This window comes from Anopheles cruzii, chromosome 3 (assembly GCF_943734635.1).
Source record: "Anopheles cruzii chromosome 3, idAnoCruzAS_RS32_06, whole genome shotgun sequence".
Lineage (NCBI taxonomy): Eukaryota > Metazoa > Arthropoda > Insecta > Diptera > Culicidae > Anopheles > Anopheles cruzii.
In genome coordinates, this window is record NC_069145.1 from 74,453,614 (window position 1) to 74,476,693 (window position 23,080).

Genomic DNA, 23,080 nt, shown 5'->3' on the forward strand with positions numbered 1-23,080 from the left:
GTTGAACGTCTGCAAAGGGAGTGGAACAACAGTACTCGTGCTCCGTGCACGAATTCCGTGCCCGAGGCGAGTAAAACTTGAGCCAAACATTTTTGCATAATCATCAAACGCCTCCGGTGGGGCGAAGGTATGCAAGCCGTTCGTGGACGGCACTCAAATAGGGCTCCCCGTTTTTTATCCCCGTTACTATTCGTACTAAAACATTCAAAAATTCCTTGTTTCCTCTTGATCTTGATTCGGAGTGCCGCTTCACACATTTTGTGTCGACTTAAGTGCTGTAGATCAAACGAGTTTTTGCCGAAAGATTAAGCCCCATATAAGGACAGGCAGCACGCATAGGCGCCGGTACTTTGACCGAAGCTCACGCTCCACGGCGAACCTGATACGCTCTGCTTGTCGGTGCCCGCCACGGTTGTTAATTGAATTAACGCTCTCATTTATCACACCTTCTCATCACATCGAGACCGCCGCCGGGTCGAAAAGGCAGCGTCAAAGCGCGCCGCGTTTGGCATCAGAAACAATAGTGTTCGTCTGCTGTGTGACGATCGCTTAGCAGCACTGTGACTGTGGTTTGGTTCACATTAATGCTCCATCCCCCCGAACCCCCCGAAAAGTAAGCTTCGGTCGGGCGAATGCCTGGCCGATCCGATATCGAGTTACATGCTACCGATGATTAACCATCACGGAGCTTCCGCGGGCGGTTATTCACCTCAAGCCGGACGACATTAGGGGCCAATTTGCGGGCACCACTTACAGGCGACGGGCGTACCTGTTTTCCCGGTACTAACGCCCCGAAGCGAACCGATCATTAGGGAACCGATTCGTTCGGTCTGGGCTATAATCGTCTAACATCACTCACGACACCGGCCTAATTTGCATACCGAAATCGAAACAAATGCCCAAACGCTTCCCGGGGGAACCACTGCACTGGATTCACTGGACTCTAAGCTACGGTTCTTATAACACCCTATCCTATCACTGCGTGAACTCGGGTTCGCGGGTTGAATGCTCTCGGGGCGGGATGTCCGACACGGCGGAAGTTTCACTGTCAACTGAATCGACGGTTCGTAATGCTGCGGCCGTTCCGTCAAACATAGGCGCGGGCCGGTTCAACATAAACGCTGCCTGAGTGTTAGGGTTCGGTGTGGCGTTCGACGTCGTCGTGATTCGGCCCGATGATGAACGCCGTGTCGCGGTCGGTATGCGCAGGCGATTCATTGCATGGCGAGTGTGACGCGTTTTGGTCGTGTGCCACCCCGTGGAAAACGGTGGAACGGACAGCGGGAGGAGCTGGGTCGGGCCGGATGAAAACGAGGAAAAACAATGAAAATCAGAAATGCATTCGATAGGGAGGTTTTTACTTCTTTTTATTGGGGTGGGCGGAACTCGCAATCCCAACGGCGATGAATTGGGTGACGAATTGAATGATGTGTTCCAGTGAATTTCCATGTGGTGACGTTACTGTGCGTCGAACGTGATTTACATCTTCACCATGCTGGGCTTTGATTTGTCGTAGAATTTAGTAGGTTTTTCGCTTAAGAATAGTTGAACAAACAAGGATACTTTGATAATCCGAATCTATCGCTGGTGGTTTACTGAAGTTTGACAGCTCATCCAAGAGCTCTTGCTGAGGCTTATAAATTATTTGATTGGAAATTGTCATTCTCATTGAAGTTGCTTCCAAATAAACCCAATAATTCAGAACGAAAGGTAAAATGATTACCAAAAGCCTGGCCTACAGTGCTCCCAATCGACCTTTAACGACATTTTACGACGAAAGCATTCGGGCATCGAATCAATACCGGGCACTTAAACATTACTGCGTCTAATCCACAAAATTGACGTAAAAGTTTTTCCATTTTTCCCGGAAAACGACCAACCTTGGAAGCGGGGGGCCTTGGAAAGAGAAAGAAAACCTTTTCATGTTCTTTTCGCCGAGCTGGTTTGGTTTTGTTTTGTATTGGACATCCATCTGCTCCCAAACTGCGTAACTGCGGTCGCCATGTACGTCACGGGAATAGGCGGGTGGCGCTCGCGGGACGGGTAGATGGAAGTTATAAAAATGCTATTAACCGACGGACATCGCAAACAAATGAGGCAAGCACAATTCTAGAGCGGCTCGCGTACGGTAGGCATCATCATCGTTCGTCTGGCGGCTGATCTGCGGCTTGGCCAGCTTCGTCATCTTGCCGGGCTTAAGACAAGAACAAAACCGATGAACCTCAAAAAAAAATAACGCTAGATTCGAATACGTGTCACAATAAGGCGCGAATAAAACGGTACGATCTACAGCGCCGGGGTAGGCCGTGCGCTGGTGAGTGATTAGCTCATCTCCGTGAAGCAGTGAGCCGGGATCGGGAGTGAGAAGCGAGTGAGTGAAGTGACAGTGTGTGTACACGAGGCTGTTTGCACGGATCTTGTCTTCACTTCTGGCACCGCTCGCAACACCGCGCGCCGGGAAAAATAAATATTAATCCCATCCCCGTTGGCCGGGCGTTGTGCCCACGAGCGGTCGAGGTCAACGAACGCGAACGGACGGACACGGGCGAGAATGCTGGTGGCAAAGTTTACTTTGCGTTGCCCCTCGATTGCGCGCTGCTCTCTAATGCTTTCGGTTCGGGTATTTCCTGGTTTTTGCTTTTCTTTTTTGTCCACCGGGCGCCGGCCGGGTGGTGGTGGAAAATTGATTCCTTCGTGCTTCGTAAGACGCCCGCGTGGGTGATTTGGCGAGGCTTGCCAGGAACGAAGTTTGTTCCGCATCGCTTAGTTACACGATCGGACTTCGTCCGTTCGTTCATCGCTCTCCGACCCCCGCCCGAACGAGGAAGTGACCGAACGGAGGCTCCGGCGTTGACACCGTCAGCTTTTGCGGGTGTTCTGTTCTGCCGCAAAACACACTCGGCAGCCCGGTGTGGGTTTGTGTTGGTGGTGGCCACCGTCGTTGTCGTCATCGCGTGTTGCATACACAATCAAGCGCGGCACATTGGGCGCGGGAGGTACTTACGGTTGAGGTAGTATCGCGGGTTGCAGCGCTTATCGCCGAAAACGCGGACAGCGCGCGGCGCTACGGCGATTGACGTTTCGACACACCAACACACACACACAGGGACGCTTCGGGCCGCGCACGTGAAGGTAAACAGTTTTCTTACTGGGTCCGTCGCGAAGAAAGCTGCACTTTCGTGAAAAACTGGGCGTCTCCACCGCGTGTCTCCACCGACACATGGAGGCGCACGGGTGCTCACTGAAGGACCTCACCGACAATCGCACAGCACGATCGGTGCAATATGGTTTTCGCACTATCGCACAACGCACACACTTTCGTCAAGGGCTGTCACTTCGCGGGTAGCTCGATGGGTAGGAAGATTCACCGTGTTGCTTGGATCCCGGCAACTATGGGTCCGTGTGAAAGCGGTTCTGAGCGCGTCCAGCGCTAGCGACGGACTGAAAAACCACCGACGGCCGAAGATAGGACGCACGCACGCAGCAGCATCTCTTGATCTCGCACAACATCGGTCCGCCGCGGGGAGTGTGCGCACTGCTACTGGCCATGTGGCCATATTCGTCAGTGTGTGTGCGCGACCGAAGCATCTGTGCCTTTGTTGGTGTTCGTAAGAGAATTTCGGCGTATTGGCTGAAAAGTACCGGTGGTTAGAAGAATTTGGGAAAAATGGGAACATAAAACCGATCGCCATTTAATCAACATAATTTTATTTATGAAACGTGTAAATAAGAACTCCTTTACATAAGGGGTTGTTAGAAAAATTCCTCCTTGAAAAAATTTATACATACTAAAATTAGTTTAAAAAACCACCCTTTCAACAAGTGAATAATGTGCGGTTGATCGGAATACTCGCATCGTTTGGAAACTTATCGATTTCGACCCTCATTTCGGACCAACGTCTCGCGCAGGGTTGCAGGGAGGGAGCGAAACGTTTCCGAAACGCTCCATCGGCCTCCCTTCAGTTCAGGCCACCCCGCGAGGCGTCATTCGGTTCGGTTCGAGGCGTTCGGCTTCGAACCGTCGGCCCCGAATTGACAACATAAAACCGACGACTTGTTGTCGCGCCGTTTTGTACGCTACGTCATGGATTTCGGGACGTGAGGGGAGCGTTGTGGCGTCTGTGGCGTCGTCTGGAAATGCATTCCCCCCCGCCGGCTGGGAACAACGTGATTGGCCATGTGCGCTCCGTGTTGTTGTTGTAAAATTCTGGAACAACAATTCCCTCTACTCGGGACGGAAGCGGAGTTTTTCCCTCTTTTTACTGCGCGAGCTGATGGATGGGTTGTAACAAAGACACATCGCACTCTTGCCAAATGGTTCTCTTCGAATTAAACCTATTTATTTGAATTATCATAAAGAGTTCTGCGATTGCGATATGATTTATGTGATATTCTATCACAGTTATGGTGAGTTTTGGAAACGGGTTTTAAACGGTTACCTGGATTATCATTTTTTTAACTTACCTCGCATCCATTAAACATCGGTGCGAAATGTCAAAGTAAATAGGAAAGCTATTCAAACTAAAAAAACCCACCTGTTTGTCGAAAAATAAACTTTTATTCAAAATAGCGTAGTTGATATAATTTATATTGCGAACGATAATATTGCTTAACTGTTAGTGGGCCACTAAGGTGGTCCGAGTTTGCCGAAAAAGATATTGCCAACAATTAGTCTTTTGTCACGAGCATTTCGCATTCGTTGTGGTAGATATGGGTCGTTGCGAGAAAAAAATGTAACATAACTTCTATATGCGTATGTAAGATGATTACACTTTGCGATAACGGGGCGCTAACAGCGCCCAAGCCGAATAAAGAGACAAACAAAACAGATAAAGTGTGTAAATGGATATAAACGGGAAAGGGGCTTCCGTTTACTTCTTGTCCCGCACGTAGTACGTGTGCTGCTTGGTGATCCTGCTGTGCTGCTTCAAGCTGTCGTGCTCCGCCACTGGGCAGCGTCCTTCGTGCTGCTGAATGTATTGCACCTTGTACGAGCTGCTGCCGTGGAACTTATCGTCCCCGAACGAGATGCTGGATGCGTTGGCCTTCGTCGAGCTGCGCGAAACATTCATGGCCGTGTGGTAGTCACGAAGTGCCTTCTCATTAACCATCGACGAGCTGTTGGTTGACACCGACGTGGTATTGGTGCTCCGGTTGCTGCTGCTGCTGATGTTGTTGTGGGTGCCACTCATGCCACTGCCGCTACTAAGCCCGAGTCCGCCCAGCGAAGGCGGTGGACAGGCCTGTCCACGGACGTTCCGGCTCGCAATGGTGCCGGTTTCCAGGGTCTTCACATAGTTCTGCATCCGCGTCTCGGCCGACTCCTTCTCGCGACGATGCAGTGAGCTGTAACTCGTACGGTTGGTCGTCGTGTACATGGCGCTGTCGTTGAGATTGGAGATACTCTTGCGCTGGTTGAAACCGGAAGCACTCATGCTGCTCGTGCTGCCGTTGGTAACGTGCAGTGCGGTGCCGGTGGCAGCCTGCGGTCCCTGTGCCGCTCGGCAGAGGATTGCATTGTTCACGTTCTCGCTGGACGCGAACGTGCTCTTCCGATGGTGCTGACCAGCCGCGGTACTGGAGGAAACCGCCTTGCTGGTCGTGTGACTGCTCGATTCGGTCTTGCTAGATTGCGCCACGTGCGAGGACGATGTCGATGTTTTGCTCGAGGTGTGATCGGTCGCGGAATGTGCGAGGGTTGACGATTTGCCAGCCGCAGCGTTGTTGTTGCTGTCGTTTGAAGCGGAAACTTGAACAAGTTTACCACCGATCAGCTTGGTGGTGGTTGATTGTTGCTGGGCTGTTGCTCGGCGCGATGAGACACCACTGTCAACGGTAGACTGCCCTAGCACGATGCTGGAACTGCCACGGGCCCCGCCAGCACGCCCCGACGGTGAACCAGCTGCCGTCACGCTCTCGACTGTTCCTCGTTGGGTAGTCTTTTCGCTGGTCATCTTACTGCTCGATTGAGATTTCATCACCGAAGAGCTGGTGGATGAGCTGTGCGTGTGCATTTCCGAGGTGCCAGTGGAGCTGTGATGTTGCTTCTGCATTTGCTGCTCCGATAGCACAATCTGGTCCGGCTGGCGTTGAGATGAGGGTAGAGCGTGTTCCGCTCCTTGCTGCTGATGGCTCGACTTGCTCTCAGTCTTGATCGTCTTCGTCACCCATTTTCCGCCAATCAGTTTCTTGACCTGCGTTTCCGTAGCCTGCCCAGACGACGGCTGTTTGGGGGAGCCGACAGTTCCGTTTCGATGCACCGTGCCATTGGTCGAGTCGCTGTGAGTAATATTGTTGCTAGAACGAACTGTCTGACTCTGTGTTTTCTTCATCGAATGTGCTCCGATGGAACTGGCGGTTGCATCGTGTACTTGATGATCCCCGTGCTGGATAGACGTGGTTGCACCCTGCTGCAGGTGCTGCACACTGTCCATTCCATCGAAACCACTCTGGTGTCTTTCGGTGAAACTTTTATCCGTCACGAGTACGCCATCAACTGCTAGCTTCTTGGAAGCGTGCTGGCTCGTTGCCGATTTGTCCGTGATGACCTTTCCGTCGACAACCAGTCGACTGCTGGTGGAAGACATCTGTGAACCGGTCACTTTTTCGCGCGAATGTACATTCGAGCCGAGCGTAGGTCCACCATTTTGGGTCTCCAACAGTACGCTGGATTGGTCACCGTGAGTTCCGTGCTGAATGCGGTGGTGTGCTTCCTGTGTACTGCTGACGGCAGACTGCTGCTGCATCGAGGAGGACGATTTGTGGACTTTGGAGCTGGACGACGTGGACTGCGTGCTGTGACTGGCGTGCTCTTCGGAGACCCCGCTCACCATCGTTGCTCCATTTACCCGATTGGTGGTCATCGATTCGGCAATATTTCGCCCAGAAACGTCATGAATCGATTGCGTTTGGTTCGTTGTGGATCGATGTGTACTACGATCTCGGTCGTTGCTACTGGTTTCAATGCGTTGTGCTTGAGTGTGCTTTACAGCATTGGAGCTAGCGACATGCTCGCTACTAAGCTGATGCTGATGGCTTTCCGTGTGGCTATGAGCGAAAGTCTCTTCCGAGCGAGCGGAAAGATCCTGTGACTCGGTTGTGGTTGTTTGTCTGCCAGTCGGTGTCTTTTTATCTCCCTTAAGAATCGTGGTGACAGTTTGCGTCGTCACGAGTACTGCGCCGTCAGCGATGGTCGGTTCTTGCACCTCCTTCAGTATGGCTTCCTTCCGTTGCTTCTGCTCGTTGTAATCCTTGAACGAGTTGTAGTCACCTTCGATCTGCAGATTATCCTGTGGTTTCACCTGTTTCGGTCTTTCCGCGGGACGGAACTGTTGTTTTTCGGGTTTCTCAAAGCTTCCCTCGGTGCGAAGGTTATCTTCGGGCCGTATTTGTTTCGGCCGCTCGGCAGGTTTGAACTGAGCTTTCTCCGGCCTGTCGAAAGTTCCCTCCGGGCGCAGGTTGTCATCGTGTTTAATTGGTTTCGGACGTTCGCCTGGTCCAACCGTTGATTTTTGTGGCCGTTCGAAGTCTCCTTCCGGACGAAGATTGTCCTGCGGCTTAATCTGCTTCGGTCGATCTGCGGGGCGGTAGGCCTGCTTTTCTGGAGTGACGAACTGTCCTTCCGGACGCAAGTTGTCGTCCGGTTTAATCGGCTTTGGCCGCTCACCGGCCACATAAACCGTTTTTTCCACCCGATCGAAGGTGCCTTCGACGCGCAAATTATCTTCATGCTTGACGATTTGCGCTCGATCGGCCTTTCCCACCGTAACAGGCTTCGGACGATCAAAATTGCCCTCTGGCTTAAGGTTGTCTTGCGGTTTAATTTGTTGCGGTCGTTCAGCAGGTCTGAACTGTGGCTTCTCAGGAGTGACAAACTCTCCTTCAGTTTTTAAATTGTCCTCGGGGCGTTTCTGCTTAGGTCGCTCCGCTGGTCTAAACGGAGATTTCTCCGGACGCTCAAAGTCTCCTTCCGAACGTAGATTATCCTCAGGACGAATCTGTTTCGGACGTTCTGCCGGTCTGAACGGAGATTTCTCAGGACGCTCAAAGTCTCCCTCAGGGCGCAAATTATCGTCGTGACGAACTGGCTTCGGACGCTCTCCTGGAAGGTATTGTGGGCGATCCGGAGCTTGGAAATCTCCTTCCGGTCTCAGATTGTCTTCTGGTCTTATCTGCTTCGGCCGCTCAGCAGTTATGTATTGAGGCTTATCTGGCGTTGTGAAGTCACCTTGAGGACGAAGATTGTCCTCAGGACGAACCTGTTTCCGGCGTTCTGCAGGTCTAAACGGAGATTTCTCGGGACGTTCGAAGTCTCCTTCCGAACGTATATTATCCTCAGGACGAACCTGTTTCGGACGTTCTGCTGGTCTGAAAAGAGATTTCTCAGGACGCTCAAAGTCTCCCTCAGGGCGCAAATTATCGTCGTGACGAACTGGCTTCGGACGCTCTCCTGGAAGGTATTGTGGACGATCCGGTGCTTGGAAATCTCCTTCCGGTCTAAGATTGTCCTCTGGTTTTATCTGCTTCGGTCGCTCAGCAGGTATGTATTGTGGCTTATCTGGCGTCGTGAAGTCACCTTCAGGACGAAGATTATCCTCGGGACGAACCTGTTTCGGACGCTCCGCAGGTCTGAACGGAGCTTTTTCAGGACGCTCAAAGTTTCCCTCTGGTCGCAAATTGTCGTCATGACGGATGGGTTTCGAACGTTCCCCAGCTATGTAAACAGTTTTCTCTGTGCGTTCAAAGTTTCCTTCCATGTACAGGTTATCTTCATGACGAATGATTTGAGCTCTATCGGGCTTTCCGACAACTGTAGGTTGTGGTCTTTCAAAATCTCCTTCTGGTCTCAGGTTGTCTTCTGGTCTTATCTGCTTCGGTCGCTCTCCAGGTCTGTATTGAGGCTTATCTGGTGTTGAGAAATCACCTTCAGGACGAAGATTGTCTTCAGGACGAACCTGTTTCCGGCGTTCTGCAGGTCTGAACGGAGATTTCTCGGGACGCTCGAAGTCTCCTTCCGAACGTAGATTATCCTCAGGACGAACCTGTTTCGGACGTTCTGCTGGTCTGAAAGGAGATTTCTCAGGACGTTCAAAGTCTCCCTCAGGGCGCAAATTATCGTCGTGACGAACTGGCTTCGGACGCTCTCCTGGAAGGTATTGTGGACGATCCGGTGCTTGGAAATCTCCTTCCGGTCTAAGGTTGTCCTCTGGTTTTATCTGCTTCGGTCGCTCAGCAGGTCTGTATTGTGGCTTATCTGGCGTCGTGAAGTCACCTTCAGGACGAAGATTATCCTCGGGACGAACCTGTTTCGGACGCTCCGCAGGTCTGAAAGGAGATTTTTCAGGACGCTCGAAGTTTCCCTCTGGTCGCAAATTGTCATCATGACGGATGGGTTTCGAACGTTCCCCAGCTATGTAAACAGTTTTCTCTGTACGTTCAAAGTTTCCTTCCATGTACAGGTTATCTTCATGACGAATGATTTGAGCTCTATCGGCCTTTCCGACAACTGTAGGTTGTGGTCTTTCAAAATCTCCTTCTGGTCTCAGATTGTCTTCTGGTCTTATCTGCTTCGGTCGCTCAGCAGTTATGTATTGAGGCTTTTCTGGCGTTGTGAAGTCTCCTTCCGGGTGTAGATTATCCTCAGGACGAACCTGTTTCGGTCGTTCTGCAGGTCTAAACGGAGATTTCTCAGGACGCTCGAAGTCTCCTTCTGGACGTAGATTATCCTCAGGACGAATCTGTTTCGGGCGTTCTGTAGGTCTGAAAGGAGATTTCTCAGGTCGCTCAAAGTCTCCTTCAGGACGCAAATTATCGTCGTGACGAACTGGCTTCGGACGCTCTCCTGGAAGGTATTGTGGACGATCCGGAGCTTGGAAATCTCCTTCAGGTCTTAAGTTGTCCTCTGGTTTTATCTGCTTCGGCCGCTCAGCAGGTCTGTATTGTGGCTTATCTGGTGTTGTGAAGTCACCTTCAGGACGAAGATTATCCTCGGGACGAACCTGTTTCGGACGCTCCGCAGGTCTGAACGGAGATTTTTCAGGACGCTCGAAGTTTCCTTCTGGTCGCAAATTGTCGTCATGACGGATGGGTTTCGAACGTTCCCCAGCTATGTAAACAGTTTTCTCTGTGCGTTCAAAGTTTCCTTCCATGTACAGGTTATCTTCATGACGAATGATTTGAGCTCTATCGGCCTTTCCGACAACTGTAGGTTGTGGTCTTTCAAAATCTCCTTCCGGTCTCAGATTGTCTGCTGGTCTTATCTGCTTCGGTCGCTCTCCAGGTCTGTATTGAGGCTTATCTGGTGTTGAGAAGTCACCTTCAGGACGAAGATTGTCTTCAGGACGAACCTGTTTCCGGCGTTCTGCGGGTCTGAACGGAGATTTCTCAGGGCGCTCGAAGTCTCCTTCAGGGCGTAAATTATCGTCGTGATGAACTGGCTTCGGACGCTCTCCTGGAAGGTATTGTGGACGATCCGGTGCTTGGAAATCTCCTTCCGGTCTAAGATTGTCCTCTGGTTTTATCTGCTTCGGCCGCTCAGCAGGTCTGTATTGTGGCTTATCTGGTGTTGTGAAGTCACCTTCAGGACGAAGATTATCCTCGGGACGAACCTGTTTCGGACGCTCCGCAGGTCTGAACGGAGATTTTTCAGGACGCTCGAAGTTTCCCTCTGGTCGCAAATTGTCGTCATGACGGATGGGTTTCGAACGTTCCCCAGCTATGTAAACAGTGTTCTCTGTGCGTTCAAAGTTTCCTTCCATGTACAGGTTATCTTCATGACGAATGATTTGAGCTCTATCGGCCTTTCCGACAACTGTAGGTTGTGGTCTTTCAAAATCTCCTTCCGGTCTTAGATTGTCTTCTGGTCTTATTTGCTTCGGTCGCTCTCCAGGTCTATATTGAGGCTTCTCTGGTGTTGAGAAGTCACCTTCAGGACGAAGATTGTCTTCAGGACGAACCTGTTTCCGGCGTTCTGCAGGTCTGAACGGAGATTTCTCAGGACGCTCGAAGTCTCCTTCAGGGCGCAAATTATCGTCGTGATGAACTGGTTTCGGACGCTCTCCAGGACGGTATTGTGGACGATCCGGTGCTTGGAAATCTCCTTCAGGCCTCAAGTTGTCCTCTGGTCTTATCTGCTTCGGTCGCTCAGCAGTTCTGTATTGAGGCTTATCTGGCGTTGTGAAGTCTCCTTCCGGGCGTAGATTATCCTCAGGACGAACCTGTTTCGGGCGTTCTGCTGGTCTAAACGGAGATTTCTCAGGACGCTCGAAGTCTCCTTCCGGACGTAGATTATCCTCAGGACGAACCTGTTTTGGGCGTTCTGCAGGTTTGAACGGAGATTTTTCAGGACGCTCAAAGTCTCCCTCAGGGCGCAAATTATCGTCGTGACGAACTGGTTTCGGACGCTCTCCTGGAAGGTATTGTGGACGATCCGGTGCTTGGAAATCTCCTTCAGGCCTTAGGTTGTCCTCTGGTTTTATCTGCTTCGGTCGCTCTCCAGGTCTGTATTGAGGCTTATCTGGTGTTGAGAAGTCACCTTCAGGACGAAGATTGTCCTCGGGACGAACCTGTTTCGGCCGTTCTGCAGGTTTGAACGGAGATTTCTCGGGACGCTCAAAGTCTCCTTCCGGTCGGAGATTGTCGTCGTGTCGAACTGGCTTAGGGCGCTCTCCTGGTTGGTATATTGTCTTTTCCGGTGTTTGAAACTGGCCCTCAGGCTTTAGATTGTCCTGAGGTCTTATTGGCTTGGGCCGTTCACCCGAACGATATTCTGTCTTTTCGGGCGCTGTAAAATTTCCTTCCGGTCGGAGATTGTCGTCATGTTTTATTGGCTTCACCCGTTCTCCCGGTGTATAGCCCTGGCGTTCGGGTGCATAGAATTGTCCTTCTGGTTTTAGATTATCCTCGTGGCGAATCGGCTTTGCACGCTCGGTTTTGATTTTGTTGATATCAACATTTTCGAAGTCATCCAGTGTCCAGGTTAGTCGACGTTTCGTGACATCCTGTTCGGTGCTGCTGTGCTCGACTGTATAGGACTCCCTGCGATTCGAATGCTGCTCGGCGTCGTCTTTGGTCCACGTTCCGCGTCGAACAGTAGAGGATTCGTCGTTGAGCTCAGATTTGAAATTTTCTGCAACAGAAACACAACAAGAATTTTTATATGACTGTGACCGATTTCCTTGCAAAGCAACAGTACCTTGGTGGTAAAAATTTTCCGAATTGCTCATCGTTGTGTACTTTGAGGACTTTGTTTGTGTCGTTGACACTGCCCCAGCGCCACAATTGAAGCAATTATGCCGGCTGTAGATAAATTTAAAAAGAAAAAAGTCAGTCCAATGTTTGGCTAGACATCAAGCATAAAAGAGAAATAGTAAGAGAGAGAGAGCGAAATGCAAGGCTTGAAAGCTTTATAGAAATGCTAATAATGTAGTAAACAAAATCGTGTACTTTGCGTCATGATGCATTAACGAACCGTTTCAATGTATGCAGCTGTGACCGGCACTGGAAGTCGCCATGTCACAGTACAAAGTAAACAAAAAATGTAGCGATCTACATGGACAGCGGGGTCACCGCGGACTGAGTGGGAACGCACCAACACAATCGCGCCGACGATCGTCGGCGGCATGATGTCATCGGGCGTTCGCGTAGGCTTTGTGTAAATGAGCATAAATTGAAGCGAGGGGACCCAAACGAACCGCCGACGGCGCGCCACTCGCCAATTGACCATTTATGGGCTACGCGCACGGCCGGAGGTTACTCATTTGGAAAGAGCACAACCGCGGCCGCAGAGGAAAATAGCAATAAAAAAGGCGAAACAACATCGTTGTCGAGATTGTGGACATTGTGATCGGCTTGGAACAGAGTGATCGTGAGGGCGGTGAAAGCAATTTAAACGAAAGCTTCTAGAATTCGTCTCTCGCCGGCTCCGACGCCGCCACTTACCCGCAGGTGCAGATTTCGCAGATGCACTGCTCCTGAGTGGTCCGTTCGTCCATTCGCTTCTTGGACTTGCTGAGCTGTTGCCGTTTGTCTTCGCTTAAATCTTTCATTTCTTTGATAGTCACGCGGTCCTGAACGCGAAATGTGCGAATGCAAATGTACAGAAATAAATCAATACCAACAGTTGGCGGAATGTAGGTTCCGGTATCGAAGATTATCAGTTATGGGTGTCAAAGTGCGCGCGAGGTGTTGATTGAGCAACCACTTACCACCACGTCGATCGATCGAAGGTTTTTCGATTGTTCCGACTCGTTGAGCTCGGACCGACCGGAGTTTTCTTCGAGGAACGTAATCTTTTCCAGCACGTCGATGTGTTTCTTGTGGTCCACCGTTTTCCATTGCTTGGTCTTTGCATCATACACCTGTCAGCGGCCGGAAATAGAACCCCCCCAGGCGTTATCATTATGGCTTAGCTTACGTTCGTTCGTGAGCCTACCTTCGTGAGCTGAATGGTGGTGGTGATGTTGGCCAACTCGGGCCGCTCCACTTCCAGCTCCTTTACAATCTCGGCCGGAATTTCGGTGGTAACGTCCTTCTCGAGGATGGTCTTCTGATCGACCAGCTCCCAGCGCTTCAGCTTGGGATTGTACAGTTTCGCTTCGAAGGACGTCTTCGTCACGTTGGTCACGTCGTCCTGCAGCCCGGCTGTCACGCCGTCCTTGGGGACGATTGTTTCGTCGATCAAGTTCAAGCGGCGCCCACCTTCATCGTAGATCTTGCGCTTCAAGATGGCGGCATTCGATTCGCGCTGCTCGCGGAACTCGGACGTCTTGCGCCGGGAGCTGCTCTGCTCGTCCATCTGGGCGTAGTGTGAGGCGGATTCGCGGGTCTTAGTCGACTCGGAGTGCTGCTCGGTGTGGCTGCTGCTGTCCGCTTTGTTCGATTCCGTCACCAGCTGGGTGCTTTGGATGGTACTGGCGAGTGCATCGTGCACCGACGACAGACTTGCGACCGTGTGTGCGGACTCGGTCTTCGCCAGCATACTGGAGTGCTGGGCGTTGCTGTCCTGCGCTTTCGTGTAGTTTTCCAGCGATGTTGAGTCGATGAGCGTACTTTTCGACGTGGACGTCGCGCCCTTTGAGCTGGACGTGGAAACGTTCGCGGTCGCGGACAGATCGGTGGTCGAGTGATCCACCGATCCACCGGAAGTGTGGAAGGACGAGGTGCTGTGTCCTTGGGCGGCTTGGTACGACGAGGACGTGCTAGTTGTTTTATTGCCAGCCGCATCGTACACGGTCTTGGTCGTCGGGGCCTGACTTTGAGCCATGGAGTAACTCTGGCTATCGACTTGCTGGCGGGTGCGTCCATCGGCCCCGACGCTCTGGAATGATTGCTGATCGTACGTGGAATGATCTCGCATCGGGACGATCGTAGAGGGCGCTGCACCGAACAAGGCACCATTCTGTCGATCAACATTGATCGCTGAATGGGCATGAGATGCACTGGCACCGGCCAGCGTTTGGAATGTTTCGGACGATGTCAGCTCGCTTTGACTGAGGCCTTCCGATTTCGATGTCTTGCTGGATGCCGAGTGCGCCGTCGTTGTACTGCTGCTCGTGCGCTCACTTTTGCTCGACTGCGATTCAGACGAGAGCTTTTCACTGTGCACTGCACTTTGCGAGGAGCGCTGACTCTGTTCCTTCTGCGTTATGGCACTGCTGCTGCTGCTACTCACGGTGCTGCTGCTGCTCTTCTGCTGCTGCTTAGTGCTACTGCTGCTACTGACTGTGTTGAGGGCAGCGCCATGATCGAAAGCCACTTTCGTAATCTCGATCTTAGCCGGCCCGATGGCTGATATCACTTGCTGACTAGCGGTATCACCGGACACACTCGACACACCACTACTAGTGGCCCCGTGATCACCCACGATCGAGTACTTCTTGGACCCGGTGCCCGTCACTAGCACCGTTTCCTGTGTCACGTTCTTGGCACCGTGCGACGACGACGACGACGACACCACAGAACCACCAATCAGCTCTGTCGTGCCGATCGTGTCGCTAGCGATGTGATGAATCTCTTCGATGATGTTATCGATCTGTTTAGATTTGCTGGCCGCACTGCGCACACTGCTCACGGAGCTGAACTTCTGCTCGGCTACCTTCGAGCTCGATTCGTCCCCGGTCACACGGACGGTTTTCCCGGTGCTGTGCATCTCACTACTGGCCCCAGACGAACGGGTGTTGCTGAACTGTTCCGACTTGCTGCTGCGGCTGCTGGACGAGTGGGCCGCCACCGAGGAACTGCTGTGCCCACTAACGGTGGCCATCGACTCGAGCGGCACCGCGATCGTACCGTGGTCCACCATCACCGTCGACGTTGTCGTGTGGTGCGATCGCTCCGAATCGAGCAAACTCTGGGTCTTTAGCTTATCCTGCTTATCGCGCTTGTTCAACCCCATGGCGCTTTCTTTAGAACACACTACACTATTGAGCTCTATTGAACCTCACTTTTTGGCGCCGTTTAATAATATTCGACGGGCGTGCGATTTTTTTTTGCGCCCCGTTCCCGTGGCACGCACTTTTTTCACACCCCACCGAACCACTATCGGGCCGCGGGATGAGTCGGCGATGGCCACTTATCAAATTATACACGATTCTAAAACCATCTGGTGCGCCGCGACTGACTGACACGCTTTGCGCCAACACCGACCGCACACGCACAGAGATTGATGAGGTAATTCACGGGGATCCAATGGCAGAAAAAAACCACTTCCACGTACTCGGGGCACTACACGGCACTGCGCTCAAAACGGGTTGCGCGAACGAACTAAAAGATGCCAACCGCGGAACGAACACCTCACGGGGCCACCTCTCGCGGCTCGCGGCTCTATTGATAGTGTGCGTGCCGGTTGCAGGAGAGAGCTATCTCGCGAGAACGAGAGAGAGAGACACTGTGTGGGGGCTTAAGCCGTTTACGCAACGCTCGCGGGTCGGGAGATCACTTGCTGGCACAATGTTTGCTGTTCGGCGGACACGATGTGACTGAGCGCAGCGCAGGCTCGTTCCATGAATTAAATATTATGAACCGCGGACGACTGAATGACGAGAGGCGGCCCACGACCCGGCGAAGGTCTCTACTGGCGCGACACAGTCAACATCGGGAGGCGATGTTGGCTCTGTAAGGGCGTATTGGTACGCCTACGTGTACAGACGGCGTCGTTGGCGGGTGCCGCGGAGCGAAAGTCCGAAGCCTGCGGAAGAAGTGGCCGCGAAGGATTTACGGTGTTGCGTTGTCCCCGCCGCCGCCGCCGCCCGAAAAGAAACCCAGCGGGATACGCGATCGGCCAGCATCGATCGTATTCGATCTCTTGCGGTGATTCCTCCGGGAAACCGCAGACTTCGGGAAACAATGTTGCTATATTTAACTTCATTGCGTAAGCTTTGATCGGTCGTCGAGGCTGTGGTGTGATCACTATCACAAACGGTTTTGGGCGGAGCGAGACAGATGCAGCAAAAATAGGCCTCATGCCGGCAGTCGACATGCTTTCGGCCTGGCCTCGTATGTCCCGTATACCAAATTTAGAAAGAAACCGCTCATCGGACCGTGATTCACTCCCGTGCGTTCGCACATTCGGTTGATGGTCCTGAGATGACGGGGGCGACAGACCGATTAAGGACGGCATTAAATCGCACTCTCTCTCTCTCTCTTTCTGTCCTCGTTGGCCGTGGCTTCGAAACCGGCTCCGAGTAGAACCACCACCTTCGCAACTCGGAGCTGCAGCTCAGACTGGGCCACCTACGCCATCGTTTCGGCCTACGCCTGCTTTCGGATTTGGGGCCAGATTTGTAGAACTCGATCGCACAGTGTCCATACTCGACGGCGCCACATCGATACCGTGGCTCAAATCTCATTCGGAAGAAATATTGTCTCGGGCAGTGCGGACTGGGCAATCTCGCTAGGACCGGACCGGTGGATCACCGGCGGATAGCTGCAAAATCCATGCAGAGTGTCCCCGTGAAATGACCGTCTTTGGCGGCGATCATTTCACCCACCCATCTAAGGTGCTGTCGGATGTTGCTTCGGTTGCGGTTTCGATGATCACCGTATGAGATCACTTCGAAATAGCTAGACAATGTCACCGCCCGTTAGGACGTCCAAAACGGTGTAGTTCCTCTCACGCTCCTTCGGTCTTTCGGATTGCGTGTGCGGCCCGCATAGAATGAACCGGCAGTGCTATTTCAAGCAAAAACCGCTTAAGATTCTCAACCGGTAGGGTGACAATAAAAAAAGGAAAACAAACAACCATTCGTAAATGGTTCGTCAAGGGCGATGAATCGACAGCATATTTTAGGATTCAATTAAGTAAAAACCAAAATGACCTAATTGTCGGCGGCCGACGAGACGACGTGATACATTATTCACCGTTATTTATTGCCCTATGTTGCATGTCTAATCCTGCTCGAGAACTTGAGGCTACTTGAGTTCGAGAAGCGCTTCATACAGTGCACGGGAGCCAATCAATCAGATCGAGATCGTTTCCATCTAATACCGGGCGCACACCGCGTTTGAAGTATACACGCGGCAAGGTAATTGGTAGTACAATGCAGCGGCAGTAGCCCTTTTTACGGTGGCCATTAAATCACGGAATAATGATAGCTCGCTGTTGAGTGGCCGAACGCAACTATCTGGTCCCGCTGATTGTTGTGCAAATGTGCTAATAGTGTTGTTCCTCTTGAGCAGTGCGCGACACAAGAACACAAGGCACAAGTGGTTCTGTTTCCATCCTATGATGTAAGGCCAGGTCAGCTATGGTTTGCCCACTAGCTAAATCAATATTTGTTCAAATTTATTTATCGACGGCCGGCACGGCACATAATGTGCGTGAAAATGGTCAACACGCGAAAGGCGTGATGGCGATAAGGAATGTTAGATAATATTTTATCGGTTCGATGTTATTTTTTATATTTGTGTGGCAACAAAGATTGTTGGACCTCTGTAGTTGGGGCTTACCTACACGTTCGTGTGGTCAGTGTGGTGTCGGAGAACTGTGTCGGAGCAAGCAATAGAGTTCCGAAATGCACGAATGTGTAAATTGAATTATTTCTTTTCCAATCAAGCGAACTGTGATGTTGGTTCCGCCGTGGCTGATGACAATTTATACGTCCCCCGGGACAGTTGTGACCACTCGGTTTGCCTTCAACTATTGTTTCAGTATTCGTTGGTTCTCGTCCATCAATGGCGGAGCTCACATAAACTGACAACAGGTCGTCGTGCCGAAACCAGAAAACTTCAATTAACAAACATAACCTTTGGCGTGTGCAGGGAAACAACATTCGGACGGCACGCGGACACCACTACTGACCGCGAGTATTCGTTCGCCTGCAGTCCGTAGTTGGTCAATGTGTCGAATCACCGATTCGACCGACAAGTGCAAGTAACATCATTCTTTTTGAGTCTCGAGCTAAAGAGTATTTGTTGGGCAAAGGAGAGAAAAAAACACGCAAATGCATGTCAGTTAGGTTAGGTGTAGTTCGCGGGTTTACACGCGACTTTATCATTACCGTGTTTGAAGTCCGGTGTTTGGTGGATTAGGGAAGGCGTGGCCCCGTCTATCTGGCTGCTTATCAGTGCAATTGCATCTACTCTGGCACGAATGTCGGCCTTGGAATCTTTACGACTGACGCGCAATCTAGGTGCTGGGAACACGTGGATATGCTGATGAAGCGGGCAGCGAAATAAGCTGCCGAGCGCATTAGTAAACGAAAGCACATGGGTACGAAATTGACAGCACTCTTTAGTGCTTGATTTAATCAGTGATGAAGCGTCTCTCTACTCTAGTGAATTTATTGACACGAAATGGCCAGGAATTAAATATTTAAGTATACTTTGAAGTTTGATTCCAATTGATTGTTTGATGTTTGGTTTGATCTATTATTCTACTTCCATGAATGCTGCCGATTGGTACCAGGTTCGGTAAATATTGTAAAGCATACTGGCATAGGTATTTGTTGAATAAAACAAAACTACTTACAGGTTTAATACAAAAACGAACAGACTGTATTATTGAAAAGCTGGGTTACAATCTAGTATCACACACTGCAATGGCAACTAGATTGCTTGTGAAAAAACCAATTTCCTTGGCTGTTATGGCACTTGAAATTCTTCCCTTCGTGAAAGTCTCGTTGGAACATGTTACAGTTTTCATCCACATGGTACGCTACGAAGGGAGGGAGAGAAAAGGCGGATCACCCCAATGCCCCAAACGCGACGCACGTGCCTGACCCACCTAAAACGTGTGAAGGACTTCCAATCACCAGAATGTCACGTTCGTCGTCCTTCTTCAAACGTCCGGCCACGATGGCCCGTATCGGAAAGTTCATGTTGAGCAGCGCAAAGTCGTTTTTGATTTCCGAAATCGAAAGTTTGGAGTTTTGCAGCCCGTATCGTTTGTGCGGTGTGTGTATTAGGATCTGGTGGTACGAGGTACGTAAATCAAAAGCGAATCATTTGAGCGAACGGTTTCAAGTTCAGCGCTCGTCGATCGACACGATCGTGACAGGTTGGAGCGATTAATCGAACGATGCGGGAGCGGCGCTTATAAGGATTGTTGAATGCGAACTACTTTTTGCATATCGTCCATTTTGGAGACACTTGATTTATGAAGGCAGCACTCACACTAAATGATCCATGGCCGACGGTCGAAGATGTGGTACTTACCTTATCCGCGGTGGTTACCATTGTGAGACACGAATGGATACCGTCGTACTTCCCGCATGTTACTAACTTTTCGAATATTTTATAATTCAACGAAAAGGAAAACACTGGCTTCGTGGAGATATCCATGATAGTAAAATCGAGGTGCACGCTGCTGAGCAATGTCGGCAATGGGCATGTGAGTTGTTTGGGAATTTTTCGCTTTGATTGTTTGTGATTCAACGTACTCCATGGTTACAATGGGTAAGCCAAACATATTTCGCTCATGCGTATCAGGACGCACCTGTTGATATTTAAACGCAACACGTACATCGTTATGGTTGTATTGTTCGATTTTTCGACTTTATTGTTTTATGATGCAAACACATGTTCATTGTGGCCGTAGTCACGTGTTCCACAATCTTCTATCTATCTATCTTCTATATATATAAAAATGGTTGTTTATCACCCGTCTGTCTGTACCACATTTTCTCCAAAACTACTGAACCAATCCGCGTGAAATTTTGCCCAGCGTAGTTTTGTGACGCCGGATTGTGAATAAGAAAGTTTGACCCTCCCACACCTCCGCGGAGGGGGGGCTCCCATACAAACGTAACGTATCGTAACGTCCCATGCGTAACTGCGGTGCCACACGGTGCATAACTGTAACACGTAACATAGTGTCAAATCTGTTATGCGCCCTGTATAATGTCGTGTTATAGGGTCTGCTGAGCCACAACGCTTTTGACGCCTGGTCGCTGTACTGTCAAAATTGTTATATGAGGTTCTGCTGTTATGCACCGTGTGGCAGCGCAGTTTCAATCGAAAATGTGTGATGAAATATTTCACGAAATAAATTGTGACAGCCGGTTTGAAAAAGCCATAAAAAAGCTATAAAAAAAGAGCCATACTTTCTTGCTGTCAGTTGATTTGTTTACATACTCGCGCGGAATCGGCATTTTAGTTTGTTCCGGGCATTCCGCTGTTGATAATAAAAGCAGCGCAATGGACGATCAAGTTTGTCCACGTTGTAAAACCACAAAATACCGCAATCCGTCGCTCAAGCTGATGGTAAACGTTTGTGGCCACACGCTATGTGAAAGCTGCGTCGAGTTACTGTTCCTGAAAGGATCCGGTTCCTGTCCCGAGTGTGGAGTGGCACTGCGGAGAAGCAATTTCCGGGTGCAACTATTCGAAGATTCTAACGTCGATAAGGAGGTGCAGATTCGCAAGCGCATTCTGAAGGACTTCAACAAAAAAGAAGACGATTTCGCATCGCTCGACGAGTACAACGACTATCTAGAGGTGATCGAAGAGATAGTGTTTAATCTGTGCAACAACATCGACATCATCAACACGAACAAGCGGATCGAACAGTTTAAGCGCGACAATCGCGACGTAATTCTGAAAAACAAAACCAAACTAAGCAAGGATGAGCTCGAGCTGGAGCAAATCGTCGAGTTCGAGAAGGAGCAGTTCGAGCAGCGGCGAAAAGAGCTAGCGATGATCGAGTCGGAAAATCGGAAGCTGAAAACAAAAAACAAGGAAGAGCTGATCGATTCGCTGATGGCCAGCTACGAGGATGCTAGCGCAATTGTGGATAAATTTTCGCAAAAAGCTGAGCAAACGCAGATTCAGCTATCAAAGTCGATGGCGCCACCGCCGGCACCGAAGCAGACACACTTCTCCTCGGGTATCGCGACCGGCTTTCAAGGACAGCACGGGTTTCTGCCGGTCCCGAAACCGGACGAGGGACCACTGTACGTGTACGAGGGCCAAGAGTTTTCTACTGATGGTCCTGCACCGCCTAGCCTCGCGGAAGTGATCAACAGTGGATATATTAGGCATATAAGGTAGGTGGCGTATTGTTTCGAACTGTTTGAAAGTGTCCTTTTCTCAACGGGTTGTCTTCTTAATTTGCAGAGCTGAAACTGTGGCAGAGAAAACGGGTGGATTCCAAACAAACGTGTCATGCCTCCGAGCCATACAGGAAGCGTTGGCTGGCTTGTATCATGGTTAAGTTTATCTGTACTGGAGGGAGATTGCAGTAAAATAAAATATTTTTGTACCTTACATTTCGATTGCCTCCTTTGCAAATTAGAATATTTGCATCATGTTTTTATGAACGCAGTGGCCGATTCGTGTGTGCGAAAAACCATGTCTACTATGGCAACAGCCGATACGAGGCTAAACACAAACACACAAAAACAGTTTTACCCGTTGCCACTAGCAACGGATATTGAACTTTCATCCCGTGGAACAAGTCGGTAGCTCTCTGAGGTTCTGAATAGCCAATTCTGAGCTGGTGCTTGAAAAATGTACAAATATAGAATTTCTACCCCGAAGCGTACGAAAAACGAAACATGTGCAAGCAAAGCACACAATACCGTCGTATCAGGGTGCCTGGCGGATAAAGGCAACAGTGTCCGGCAACAGTTTCGTTCCGACCAAGCACATTCAGCATTTACCAGTGGCGAAGCGAGCCAGATGGAGGACCCCAATTCGGACGAGGGAATTTGTGTTAACAAAACGATGCTTACGATCAACGATAGTGACGAGATACACGAGAACGAGCTGATGCTGGAAGACGAAGACGACATTGAGCTTACGAAGGAGCTGGATTTTGGTCGAACCTCTCCACCGCTGTTCGGTGATTCTCCGATGAAAACGTGCCTTGTGGAGGGCAACTCTGCGACCGACGCTCCGCCAACTTTGTGCGCGACTACCGAAGTGGCCTCGACTCATCTGAGTATCGTAGGTGATTTTTATGCACCGTCGTTGCTCGAAGCGTCTCAAAGTGTTTCGCAGTGGATTAGTGCCGGGTCGAAGACGACAGGTGAAGCTTCCGAGCCGGCCGCGAAATGTAGCGAACGCAATTGCCAAGCACAACGCCAATCGATAGCCTGTGCCATCGAAGAGCTGACCACGATGACGAGTGAGATGCAGCAGTTCATCCAAGCATTCGAGGCAAAACATTCGATAAATAAAAACTAGAAACAAAACTTTACCACGGAGTCGCCATCTTTTGGGACTCGCTATACGGATTTCGGACACAACAAGAGAAACAAAACGCGCCGATTCAAGAGATGTACACACATAGTTTCTATTTGTTCTTCACTCATATTTCTATGACTCTTCAATGGGTCGTCGTTTCAGGGGCTACGTTGCATGCACAACCCAATGGCAATGGACCAATTGCAGTTAACGGAGACGCCTTTAGCCGGCCCTCGCATATCAACGTGTAAACGAAAGTTCTAATCTTTCAATAATAAAACGATTTTTATAGAGAAAGCATTGTCTTGGACATTATTCTGTTTTCTTTTTGGTGTGGCTATCACTTATAAACTCTTTCTCTCTCGCTTTGATCTGTTCGAAACGAAATGAAACAAATGCACGCAACGTAGTGCAAGGAAATGTTACATTTTGATTGGGTTTCTCTTGGATCGGGAGA

General features: G+C 50.4%; 2 protein-coding genes across 2 annotated transcripts; one reads left to right on the plus strand and one right to left on the minus strand.

The window, feature by feature from the left end:
• Positions 1–4,534: 4,534 nt before the first annotated feature.
• Positions 4,535–15,394, minus strand: LOC128275076 (microtubule-associated protein futsch). Its single transcript, XM_053013458.1, has 5 exons — positions 13,433–15,394; positions 13,206–13,358; positions 12,940–13,067; positions 12,194–12,297; positions 4,535–12,127 (listed from the first exon to the last, which is right to left on the minus strand). The coding sequence occupies exons 1-5, from the start codon at positions 15,392–15,394 to the stop codon at positions 4,872–4,874; spliced, it is 9,603 nt and encodes a 3,200-aa protein (XP_052869418.1). The 3' UTR covers positions 4,535–4,871.
• A 5,240-nt stretch (positions 15,395–20,634) lies between these two features.
• LOC128273244 (CDK-activating kinase assembly factor MAT1) lies at positions 20,635–21,649 on the plus strand. The gene is made up of 2 exons (XM_053011179.1): positions 20,635–21,482; positions 21,553–21,649. Exons 1-2 carry the CDS (start codon positions 20,635–20,637, stop codon positions 21,647–21,649), a joined length of 945 nt encoding a protein of 314 aa, XP_052867139.1.
• Positions 21,650–23,080: the final 1,431 nt, after the last annotated feature.